This window comes from Hypanus sabinus, chromosome 16, assembly GCF_030144855.1.
Source record: "Hypanus sabinus isolate sHypSab1 chromosome 16, sHypSab1.hap1, whole genome shotgun sequence".
In the NCBI taxonomy this organism is placed as follows: Eukaryota; Metazoa; Chordata; class Chondrichthyes; order Myliobatiformes; family Dasyatidae; genus Hypanus; species Hypanus sabinus.
Genome location: NC_082721.1, coordinates 30,902,922 through 30,916,304, shown reverse-complemented (window position 1 = coordinate 30,916,304; position 13,383 = coordinate 30,902,922). Strand labels below are relative to the sequence as shown.

General features: G+C 39.0%; 1 protein-coding gene across 5 annotated transcripts in view; it reads left to right on the top strand.

Annotated features, from left to right (window-relative positions):
* Nucleotides 1-13,383, top strand: part of cers4a (ceramide synthase 4a) — an 85,628-nt gene that overhangs the window by 35,676 nt on the left and 36,569 nt on the right. For all 5 annotated transcript variants that reach the window (XM_059991500.1, XM_059991503.1, XM_059991504.1 and 2 more), the window contains exons 2-3: nucleotides 8,494-8,667; nucleotides 12,076-12,193. In XM_059991500.1, the coding sequence (XP_059847483.1) occupies nucleotides 8,494-8,667; nucleotides 12,076-12,193 (292 nt within the window). The remainder of the gene's footprint in view (nucleotides 1-8,493; nucleotides 8,668-12,075; nucleotides 12,194-13,383) is intronic.

The window sequence follows — 13,383 nt, the reverse complement described above, 5'->3', positions numbered from 1 at the left end:
TAGAAGAGTTCCACTGGCTTTTTGGCCACGAAATAGTGTCACAGACCTGGAATTTTCTTGAAGATTGGAGCTGGTGAGTTTTCCTGGAGGATCCCACAGGCCTTCCAGTCACTCAGCTGGCCAATCGGCCTTTTCTTACCATCATTAAATTTATCAAATTTAAATTAAATGTCAGTGGAATATTTTTCTCTTTGTTTTTAACAGCAAGATAAAGGAGATGAATCTTTAATTGCTGGGTAATCTTAAAGTCAAGTGTTAGTATATTTTGGCTTCAATCTGGGGAGAGCTTTGTCCTGTCAGACCCGGCCTACCATGCCACTGTGTCCAGCCACTATGGCTCAGTTTTACCTAATTGCTTGAGACAATTCTGTGGATGAGATGATGTTGGACTTTTATCTTGGGCCTACCTTTAATGTAGTAGAGGAGACTGTGGGTGTCCTGTACTCCTGCCCCTCACACACATTCTCAGGTGAACAATTGCCCACGCAGCTATCTGGTGAATAAGCGCCCACCTTTTAAAGCAGCAGACACTAACAATGTCAGACTGACTGTTGCAAATGTACAGCACTTCTTGAACTCTGGGGAGCTTGTTATCAATACTGGATATGGATTTTCTGATCACTCTTTCTTGTAAGTTGGTAGTCATGGGCCCCAGCTATGTCTGTCTTTCGGTTGTCTATATAAAACAGTCCATGTTCAAAGCTTTCCATGGTAATGCTCCTCAATTCTTCCTGCATTGCATTGGTGCTGCTTCATGCACCCATGCTGAGCTCGTCAATTTCATCATTTTTGCCTCCAGCTTCTACCCTGCCCTTAAATTTACTTGGTCCATTTCTGACACTTCTTGATCTCTCTCTCTCTCTCCATCCCTGGAGACAAAATGATGTTTACTGACTTAATATAAACCTACTAATTCCCATGGTTTTCTTGACTATATCTCTTGCCACTCTGTCGCCTGTAAAAATGCTATTTCATTTTCTCAGTTCCTTATCTCCACTGTATCTTTTCCCAGGATGAGGCTTTCCTTTCTGGTACATGAGAGATGTTCTCTTTCTTTATAGAATGGGGCTTCCCTTCACTGCTGCTGCCAAAACCTGCATCTCCTCCATTTCCCAGGCATCTGCTTTTACCCCCATCTTCCTACCTAATTAACAGGGATAGAGTTCCTCTTGCTCTCACCTACCACACCAAAAGCCTCCACATTCAACACATCATCCTCCGCAACTTCTGCCATCTTCAATGGTATTCTATTACTAAACATCCCCTTACCTTATTCGCTCCCTCCACTCCCCATATCTGCTTTCCACAGGATTCCCTTGTCCAATTGTTGCTCCTTGCTAATCTCCCTCCTGGCACATACCTCTGCAAGTGACCAAAGTGCTACACCTGCTCATTTACCACCTCCCTCACTTCCATTCAGGACCCAAACAGTCCTTCCAGGTGAGGCAACACTTCATCCGCGAATCTTTTGGTGTCATCTATTATATCGCAGTGTTCCTGATGTGGCCAACTCTACACTCATGAAACCTATCATGAATTGAAGGACCACTTTGTCAAGCACCTCCACTCCATTCGCTAAAAGTGGAGTTTCCCAATAATCAACCATTTTAATTCTTATCCCCGTTCCCGTGGCAACATGTTGATCCGTGACCTCCTTTCTTGCTACGACGAGGACACTCTCAGGTTGGAGGAGCAACACCTCATATTCTGCCTGGGTAGCCTCCAACCTGATGGCATGAACATCAATTTCTCCATCCAGCCAGTTTTTCCTCCCTCTTCAATTTCTCACTCTGATCTCTTACCTTTTCTCCTCACCTACCTTTCGCCTCTCTCCCGTGCCCCCCTCTTCTCTTTTTCCTCTCTCCTCTCCTATTAGATTCCTCCTTCTCCAACTCTTTACCTTCCCCACCCACTGGGATTCACCCATCCACCTTTAGCTAGTCCTCTTTCCCCTCCCCTCACTTTTTTACTCTGGCATCTTCCCCCTTCCTTTCCAGTCCTAAAGTAGGGTCTCAGCCCGAAATGTTGAATTTATGGAAATTTATTCATTTCCATAAATGCTGCCTGACCTGCTGAGATCCTCCAGCATTTTGTGTGTTTCTTGTAAATTCCATTTCCTTACCTCAGCAAATAACTGCTATTTTCCCTGGGTGTGACTAAATCTTCCTCCGTTACCCCTTTTGTATTTCATGTGTCACTGCAGGAGGTAGAAGAGATGTTACCTTGGCACAGGGATACACTAGTCATCTTATGATGAGTCTGAACTCCCATTAATGGCTCCCATCACTGCTTCTGTATGGCAGTGGCTATGCATTGAAGCTATTGAAACTCTTGGAGAATATTAAATGGAAACAGGAAATCTGGAGGAACTTAATGGATCTAGCAGCATCTTGAGGAAAATAGTGCAAGATGGCATTTCATGTCCAGACTCTGTATTAGGAACTAATCTGCTGAGGGATCTATTTGCTCCAGACTTATCAGCATCGGCACTGTCTTGACTGAATAGTAGTAGGCATCAGATCTGTATTTTTCTCAACAATGAAAGCTGAAACAGATATGCCAACTTTCCCAGCAAATAGAGCTTAGTACAAGGGTTGTATCAGGTTTGCAGTATCTATGGTCTCTGATTCAACCCTCCCAATTTCCAGATGTGAAAATCAGTTGTCTAATTTTTTTTTGTAAATCCTGAATGTTCATCATCTGGCTCCTTCATTAGTACTCGTAACAAAGTAAATCTATTCTGGCCCAGCCCACCATCTTCTGTGCTGCCAAACACAAATCGTATTAGAGTGATTATTTTACATTGTATCTTTTTACATTTTTTTCATTTTCAAAAAACTCTTGGGGTACTTTTTCTGGTGTTCCTTTATAATTCTGTTTACTGGAAAATTTATTGAAATAAACACTGAAATAAGTGTTAATGCCTTAATATGAGGAACAGTAAATAGTTTCAAAGTGTCATAGGTGCAAGATTAATAAAGTTCTATTACACCTGGCTTTTAATCTCCTTACTGAATGACTAGTTTTTTATGATATAGGATGCTACTTGGTCCAAGCATTCCTTCTAGATTATCATTACAATTCCTTACAGTGTGAGGGATAAATTCAACAGCTACACATCAGTCTTGAATAAGAGCTGTTCACTTCCATATCTCTTAAATAAAATGACTTGACATTATTTTGGCCATTGATCTTAAGGGGTAAATGACACTCCATGCTGAATTCATTCAAATAATCATCATTTTGTTCCCTTTAAGATAATATTTCAAAAAGCTTTGGCCTCTGGCATCTTTTTGAAATAACTTAAGCCCATAACTTGGAGGTAGAAGCAGGGCCATAATAGTGTGTAATATTGTAGTTAAACAAGTCAGGGATGCCATCCACAATCAATGCTTTCATTCCAGTGGAGTGAGGTGGTGGTGGTGGTGGTGGAGAAACTTGGCATTCTGGGAAAGGTAGCACCATGGCAACACTGCAGATGAGCTCAGCTGGGAGGGCAGGGCCACAGCCCTTGACATGCCAGGTGACCACTGACAGCCAATAGCCTTTGCTGTTGCAGTCCAGTGCTGGGCAGGTGAAATGGTGGAGTGTCTGATGGGAGCCTGGTTTGGCTGGACATTATATCCAGAGGAAACTACCTTGCAGTAAGGTGAATGTCTTATTGGTGGAAATCACTATAAAGGAATTGAACAACCCATACCTGGAAACTATTTGGATTTCAATGACCATGAAACTAATTAAAATTGGGTAGAGTAAATAAAAATATGCTTCAGGTATTGATGTGGCATTTGCTGAAGAAATCTACCACAAGGACTTAACAATCTGTCTCCTTTTCTGGTGACAAAAGAAACTATGTTGGAATCTGGAACAGCCTTCATACAGTTTTGATCTGCTATGTCGACTTGCATCTTTTTGCATCCAAGTGTTGCTTAATCCACTGAGTTCTTCCAGTCTCCTGTTTTCTACCCTTTTTCTAGTTGCTATCAATAGGATGAATGATACAGATGACTTAAAATTAGGTGTTTATAGTGAAGAAAGTTATTGTAAATTACAAGGGATCTTGTTCATTTATAGAAATAGACTGAGGCATGGCAAATAGATTTCAATACAAATAAGTGTGAAGTGATGCATTTTGGAAAGTCAATCATGCATAATGAATGGTAGGGCACTAGGGAATTTAATGGAATGGAGCAAACTAGGAGTACCAATGCATATTTTATTATAAGTAGTTTCACTAGTAGACAGGGTTGTGGAAAGGGTATTTAGCAAACCAACCTTTAGTCAAGCTTTGAGTATTGGAGGTGGGTCATTATGTTGCAGTTATATGACTCATTAGTGAGCCTACATTTGGTGTTAGATGGATAGTTTTGGCCACCCTATTATAGGAAGGATGTGGTTAAAGGGGAAAGAGCGCAGGACTGGACTCGGGGCTGAGTTATAAGGAGAGATTGGCCAGGCTACATCTGGAACATAGGAAAACTAGGGGTGACTTTACAGAAATGTTTAAAATAATGAGAGGCCTGGATAGCATGATTGCTAATAGTCTTCTCACCAAGGTAGGGAAAACTAAAACTGGGGGACATAGGTTTAGGCTGAGAGGGTAAAGGATCTGCCAGGCAACTTTTCCACAGGGTGGTGGGATATGAAATGAGCTGCCAGACGAAGATGTTGAGGCAGATACAATATTATCATTTAAGAAGCACTTGGATAGGTCCTTGTAGGGCCAGGGCTTACAGGGATATGGGACAAATACAAGAAAGTGAGACTAGTTATCTGAGCACTGTGGTTGGCATGGACTCATTGGGCCAAAGGGCCTGTATCTCTACTGTATTGCTCTATAAATGTGTCATCAAACTGACTGAACAGCCAATCACCAGAAGAATATAAAGACAGCAAACTAGGAAACAATTTTTGAAATTAGTATTGACGTCTCAAATACATATTGATATGCGTGGTTTAGTGTTTCTGGAGGCAAGTTGGGAATGAAAAATTTTAGTTAAAATAGAGGTATATTTTTAACATGGTTATAAAAGTGGGATAGGAAAAGCTATTTTACGTCCATTTCACACCTGCTTTTCATATTTTTTTTCAAGTGAATTTCAGTTATTGGACAACTTTATCTAGAAAGTAAAATAGGAGTTAAAATGGGTGAATATTTAAGGTAAATCTTGCAAAATTAAGTGTGCTTGTGGTGAGGACCTGGGTACCTAACTACTGGAGGAGATGAGAGAATAAAATATTAGTGATATAGGGAGAGATTGCCCAGGTTAAAAGTGAAAATAAAATAATTCAGCAACCTTTAGAGGGAAATATTTGTGACGGAGGATGGCAAACCTATCTTCCTGTACTTTTGGTCACCTTAGAAAAATGGGGAGATTCGTTGGCTAGCATAATAAGATCTCATAAGCAAAATAAAGATTGAATTGGATGTTGGTTATGGAATGTTGACCAGGACCAAACTCCTTGTTCTTCTACTGATCATGAAGAAGTCTTATTTTTACTGATCACGAAGAACTCCTATTTTAATCGTATCTTTGATATGACGATGGACCCTCAGTATTTTATTTTGCTGGAAACCAGTCACATTTGGAATCATTGCTTTTAAGCACTCTTATCTTTAAAAGCTCAAGCTTCTGTTTCAGAAGAGAAAGTATCAAATAGTTGAACTATGTCAGTTCTGATTGAAAGATGGACTGAAATAACTATTTCTACACCTGCCTCTAAAGATGCTATTATATGTATTTAAATGATTCTTCCCATAATGTAACTTATAGAAAATTGGTTGCATCTTAATGTAGCCTTCTTTAATCCAATTCATTGCTATTAAAATGCTTTATGGCTTATTTCTGCTCCTATGTCTTATGATCTTGTTGAGACCTTTGGACTTGTGATAGAACACAGAATTATTTTTGAAATCCATTATTAAAAAAAATAAAACAGTGGGATATATTAATAAAATGAATTTAACTCATTTGAGTTCTCAAAAACTCATAACATAAAGAAGGTCTAAAGCTCCATGCTAAATAATTAGCTTCTGGACCAAAATGTGGAAAACAAATTAATAGTTATACTGGCTTATTTTTTCCTGAATTCTCAGCTTCCTCTTTCACAAACAAGCAGAGTATTGTTTAATGCTTTGCAAGGCAGATTGGTTATTAATGCATCCTGCTCTCTTGACTTTTTTTACTACCAACTCTCAGCTTCCTGAAATCAATTGCATGGTCCAAGTCTTTTGTTCTGCTTGAGGTTCCCAAGCTATATGGATAGGGAACAGCCGTCAGGGCTCATTACATTTTAGCAAATATTGTTGAACTATTTAAAATTGGGGATGGAAAGTAGACTTCTGGGCACTGTTAGTGGATGGCAGCTGGTTTGCTCTAATAAAGGAATGCCACAGAATTTATGGGCTAAGTGACCTCTTCCTCTGTTGTCATTTCAATTGTTTCATTTTGGATTACACATGGGATTTTTTGTTCTGTATCTTAATACCACACCATGCAGTGCATGTGTTATTGAGCCACTGTACTGCAAAGCAATCCTTCACACAATCTGGAAAACAGAAGGCTAAATCCAAATTCTCACTTGTCTGTCGTAGCTCCACTATGTCAACATCTTGCATACACTTAAATTCAATGCGTACAGAAACTGGTTCAGCACAAAGTTCAAGGAAAGAGGCATGTAATTAATTACTGTAAAGAAAGTGATAATATGAGTGCCAATTGGGAATCTGGTACTATGTGGTTGGAGGGCTCAGTACTTGGATAAATTAATTTACCTAGGACTATCAAAAATAGATTAGCACAAAAGATAACTTTATATATTTTCTCTCCTGCTCAATGAATGGTATATAGTTATGGTTTCAAGTTGCTGGTATATTCAAACTCTGAATAAAGATCTCCTTTTTCAGACCTGCTCTTTGATGGAGCTTTAAATTTAACTGTGTAACATCTTGGAGCCAAACCTAATCCTGGCACCATCTGCCATCTGAATATTCAACTTGGTCTTTCTTGTTTGTTTGTTTATCTTTCTTTTGTTTTTGCACAATTTGTTGCCTTTTGCACATTGGGTGTTTGTCCATCTTCGTGTGCAGTTTTTCATTGATTCAATTGTATTTCTTTGTATTTTCTGTAAAACTGATAAAAAATAACTCCAGGTAAGTATATAGTGACATAAATGTACTTTTGAACTTTTAATGAATTTTTGAGCAAGAGATGAAAAGCTAAATGTCCCCTTTTCCTCTTGAGCGATATCTTAAGTTGGCAGCTGGCATTAAATAAATGGGACTGAGTTCTAGGAAGATGTACAGAGACTTCAAGGGTATATGGACAAAATGAGTGTGTGGACAAGAATTAGCAGAATGAACAAATGTATATTTGTATATATGAATATACAAATGTATAAATGTACAGATGTATATATGAAAAAATGTATATTTTATATAAAATAAATACCTGGATTTTATAAATGGTGAGAGATTGGGTGCTGCTATGTTCACCTTATTGCAAAAGGATTTGGACTTTAGCAGGAGTAAGGAAGTCATATTGCAATTATACACTGCCTTGAGACTACACGAAGTATTTGTGTATAAATTTGGCCTCCTGGCATTGCTATCGTGGGATAGCAGAGGGATTGTTATAGGGATAATGGGTTTTTGCATAAGGAGAGACTGATTAGACTAAGGCTGTCAGAGGAAATATTACCAAAACTTAAAATTCTTTACAGGTGTAAGGATGATGAGGAGTTTTGAGTTGGGTTGTCTTGGTTGTTGGTGCAGAGCATGCTGTAGAAGACTCGAATGAGAAGTTGCTCCACACAGGATGGTGGCCACTTTAGAATTAGTTTACCCTGGAGGCTCAGTCAGTGAATTCATTTTAAACAGATGGATGGATCTTTTATTAATATAACTGTGGGAAATGGTGATAGTGCAGAAAAATAATCTTGATAATGGCCTGTTCCTGCCTTATATTGTGATTTTGCCCTTATTGTTGCATGATTTAACCGTCAGATACATGTCCCAACTTGTTCTATTTTTTCCAAGCGGTTACAGCTTTAGAAAGAACTATCCAAGTTTTTTTTAATTCAATGACTCAGCTGTAGGTTGACCCATGTGAAGGAAAGTGGTAGCTTTAAAATGTTGTGTAAATAAATAACCTCTTGCATTGATAAATTGGTGTGGAACAAATAGGATTAAAATCCTTTTATTTCAAAGATTTTTTTTGTTTCCATTAATGAATCGCTCTTTCAAAATTAATATAATCTTATGCTCTCACCCATACTGCATTCAAGACTATGATTGAATGAGTTCTAATTTCAAGGCTGAAATATTGAGTAGAAGAGAATAATAGATCTCATGAAAGATCATCAACTTGAAACTTCAACTCTTTCTTGCTAGACGCTGTGTGACCCGCTGAGTATATTTGGTGTCTTGTTTGTTTTTGCTTTTGAAGAATGACTACTAAAATTGGTCATTATTAACTATTGTTTGACGTCTAGGATGACTTCTGTCTTGGACAAGTGGCTGTGGCACCATGAATACTGGCTCCCTCCAGGCATCACATGGAAAGATATGGAAGATTCTGAACATGCCCACTATCCTCGACCTCGTGACCTTGTCATTGCCTTGCCATATGCACTTGTGTTCATTGTTCTTCGTACCCTCTATGAAAGGTAGATTGGAACCAGCTCACTGGTGTTCTGCTCCTATTCTTGTATTTTGGACTGCATGGTTATAATTGCAAGAATAAGACAGGTTAGGTATATCTCGTTCATCACTTTGTAAATATTGGTTTGTATTTTTTAAATATGTCATCAACTTTCAGGGGAAAAAAGACATGCATAGGCTAATAAAGAGGTAAATCTCTTTAAAGCAGCTGGGTTTTGTTTAATATAATTCAACAGCTTTCCTTTTGTACTTTTGTTTGTATAAGACTGAGAGGGGATCTTGTAGAAACATAAATTATGAAAGAAGTAAACCAGAGTAACACATGCAAAATGCTGAAGGGACTCAGCAGGACAGGCAGCATCTAAGGAAAGGGTCTACTCCATTCCCCCCACTTGCTCCACCCACCTAACTTCCACCTCACCCAGCTTCACCTATCACCTTCTAGCTTGTACTCCTTCGCGCCCCCACCCTGCCGCTGCCTTCTTATACTGTTTCTTCCCTTCCTTTCCAGTCTGGATGAAAGGTCTTGGCCTGAAAAATTGACCATTTATTCCTTTCCATGATGCTGCCTGACCTGCTAAGTTCCTCCAGCTTTTTGAATGTGTTGCTATGAAAGGGATAGAGAGGATACAGGCGGGGAAGTTGCTTCCACTAATAAGTGTGATGAGAACTAGGGGACATAACCTCAGGATATGGGGGAATAAATTTTGTAGGGAGATGAGAAACTGCTTTTTCCCAGAGAGTACTGAATCTGTGGAATTCTTTGCCCAAGGAAGTAGTTGAGGCAACCTCATTTAATCTATTTGAGAAACAGATGTACTTTTTACATAGCAAGGGAATTATAGGCTATGGGGCAAAAGTGCAGGTAGATGGAGCTGAATCCACAGCCTGATCAGCCATGATCTTATTGAATGGTAGATCAGGCTCAATAAGCCAGATAGCCTACTTTTGCTCCTATTTCTCAGGTTTTGCAATAGTAAGTTATAGAGAAGGAATATCACCTAAACTTAAGGATGAAAAAGAAATTGGAGTTTAATGTTAATCTTTGGTTTTAACTGCCTACAAAATGGAAGAAGACAGCCTAAAGAAGTGAGACACCAAAAATTAGGTTGTGGAGAAAGAGTGAAGAGATGAACGTATTAAATAAATCACTTGGTGACTTCACTGCTAGTTACTGGTCTAGCCCACACCCTTCTCTACTGGTAGTAATTGTGAGAGGCCTATAATACAGCAGCACCATTGCTACCGCAACTAATCTCATTGTTAGGAACACTATAATAGTGATGTTGTAATTTGTGGAAATCTTGAGTATTTGGAGACTTGGGGGTGGAGAGGATAGAGGAGACAGTATGATTTGAAGAGGAATACTAATTTATTGTATAATAGTTTTTGAAACTGCAGTATAGTTGTATTAAATGTAAACTTCAACATGTAAAAGTAATCAAAGTTTTCTCATCTGTTGGGGACAGGATGGAGTATGGGAAGCAATGGGATATCGCTGGGTTATGAAAGGTTATGTATAGGTGTAGGCCTCTGCATGGCTTAACAATTAGTGCTATTGTGATTGTAGAAAATTTAATAAAATTTGCTTTCACAAATTTTTATTCTATTTTTAGCTGCACAAATGCTCATTTAAAGTCCTGAAGTGGAGTTATGTGGATACTGGCAAATAATTCCAATGAAGTTTTGTTTCCAGGATTAACAGCTACCCTGTTAGTAAATAGACCGAATTCCAAGTGTAAAATGTTTATTAATTAAACAAGTCTCGTCAATGCTGTGTGAGATTCTGTTTCCTATGAATGAAGTGCTCATTTAGATCTGGAAACTATGGTGATTAATACTGAGAGACAGATTCTGAACACAGCTTAATTAAAGGTGTCAGATGAGGTGTCGTGCTGGTGTAAGGAAACTGATCAGATGAACAAACTGATTAAGTTTAGAAAAGCTTTGTCATTAAATGCAATGTTTTAAAACTACCAATTGTATTATCATCACTTGCTTTAAAATTAGCAATGGGTCCTCTCTGAATTAATTTTTGCTTGGCTTGGGTGGTGTACCTGGCATAGAATCAGCTTTAGTTTCTTTGTGGACCTAAAAGGAACTAGCTGTTTGTTTGTTCTTTTATTTTGGCTCTTGGTTTAAAAAAAAACTTGTTTTTCTTTTGAAGCTGAAATATTCATACAAAGGATTAATTTTAACCTATCTCACCAGGTTGGGTTTACTACCTGGTCTAAGACTAGCGATGAAGGGGATAAAGTGGGCAGGGATGTAAAGGCAAGTCTGTGTCTGAACTTGTTCACTTCCCACATGTGGGTTAATTATTACTGAGCACATTAATGGCTTAAAACAAACAAGAATGTGAGCCACTGAGGGGATCAGAACCCAGAATGGCCAATTTTTATTTTTTGATAAAGTGGAGCTGGACCTATATTTAAATCAAAATTAGAAGTGATGTCCTTTCTCTTTTTTCGTATCAGTTTATATAGATATAGACATAGAAAATTACAGCACAGCACAGGCTCTTCAACTCATAATGTTGCGCCAACTTTCAACCTACTCTAAGATCAACCTCACCTCTCCCTCATATGTAGTCCTCTATTTTTCTTATCATCCATTTGCTTATCTAAGAGCTCTGACACTATCATACATCTAGAGTGGACATGCTTCAGTTGCTCTATTGGCACCTTCCTGGGAATCTTGAGCACTGAGCTTATTAATATAAATTGTCTGGTATTTTTGAGAGTAAGCAGTAAAACAACCTGTTCTTGATCTACTGAACAGCAGCATCATAAAGGAGCAACTAGGAGCAGCACTGAAGCTTTAGTGCCTGATCTTTATTCTGCAATGCACACTCTGACCTGCAACACAGCCCTTTTAATACACATATTTCAAAGATTCAAACCACATTTATTATCGAAGAATGTATTAATTATACACCTTGAAATTTGTCTGCTTACAGGCAATCACAAAACAGGAAACTTGAATAACCCAATTTTTATAAAAAGACCAAAAATCGCTGTGCAGAGGAAGTGGAGGGTGGGGGCAAGCAATGATCTATTGCTTGCATCAAACAATAGATGCAAGCCAACAGGAACTCGATCCAGACCAAGTCCTAGATTTGCTCCTGGAGCAGCTAGAGTAGGCCCAAGCATAACGACAAATATTTGGGTGTGTATTGTGATGTTTAAGAATTAAGGATATCCCACCTAGTGTGCTATTTGCATTCAAGCATGTATTACTATTGAATTTAAGAGAATACCATTGGTAACATACATGCTTTCTAAATCCTGTCTTCACCTTGAAGTAAAGATGGTAAAATTTTAAACTGTGAGCTGTACCTGAGTACAAACTATCCAGGATACTGCTAACAGCAGTTATTGCAGTGATGAGTCTTGTCTCTTCTGCTAATCTAGGTGGATTGCTGTACCCCTGAGCAAGCAAATGGGCGTGAAGGAGAAAATAAGACGGAAAGTCCCTCCTAAGCCTGACCTGGAGAAGGTCTATAGAACTCAGAGCACTTGTCCCAAAGAGGTGGGTTAGTTTAATATCATTCAAACTTGAGATGAGAGGTAACTTTAAATCAACAGAAGTTAACTTTTTATCCCTAACAAGGCGCGAAACAAAAGACTGTGTGGCATCCACTCCTCACACAGACAGTAGATGGCTGTTGACTCACAAGGAGTTCATCCGCCCTTTGACAGGTTTTACTTTTAGTCCTGCTGGGTGCCTACACACCCTCCTCCCTGGTTAACCGAAGTGTACCAGGGCGTGTGCCGGTTGAGTCGCCGACAACCCGACCTGAGACAGGTAGTACTGGGCTAAGTGGTACCAGTAGCAAGGCAAGTACTTGACCTAACAGAAGTTAGGGGGCACTGTTAACATGGTGCACTTTAAAGAAAAGTCTCATTTACTAAGTGGCTGGCACCTCCAGTGATATGAGATTTGCAACCTGATTTGTGAATGCACTTCTGACCATTCAGCAGTCTAGGTGTGCTAATTCATTGCCAATCACTGATGATGACGGTATTTTGCAGATGCAAGGCTCAGAGATGTCACTGGCCCAATGAGCTCTGGTGAGCAGTGAGATACTGGACAAATGGAGGAAAGTTGGGAGATCTGTTATTTTCCAATTTAAAAAAAATTCAGCTTTGGGTAGATCTTTTGAAAGGTCTGGCCCATAGGAATGGGGATGCAGCTGAGTAAATCTACATTTGATATCTTGGCAATCCTATTTCAATGGTGGGTATCCTTGCTTTCAAAGTGATAAAACTGATTTGAGAGTCCATAATTACACAAGATAACAACTGCTGGATTTTATCTATTTTTGAACGATCTTGGCTGGACTAAGGGGAGGTTAGCTATGACAATAACTTCTACATCTGCAAAGATTTCCAGCTTGGGCCATTCTAATGTGTTTCTCAAATCCACTTGCCAAATAATTTTGAAACCCATCCTAGCTAATATTTGGTGTCTTCCAACAGTAGTTTATGTTATCTGACATGAGCCACAATTTCTGATGGTGATATGTTCAAAACCTAGGTCTGTTTTATAAATTATTCAACTGTACCTGACTGGTAATCTGACTCCTTTAGAACTGAATTCTATGTGAGGCTGAGGATTGTACTGAGAGGTGGTGTTTATGATTGGCTTTCTGCCATGTTGTCCCATGCAGTAACTGAATGACTTTGACTTTTAATGAGTGTCTGCTTTGAACTCTGCTT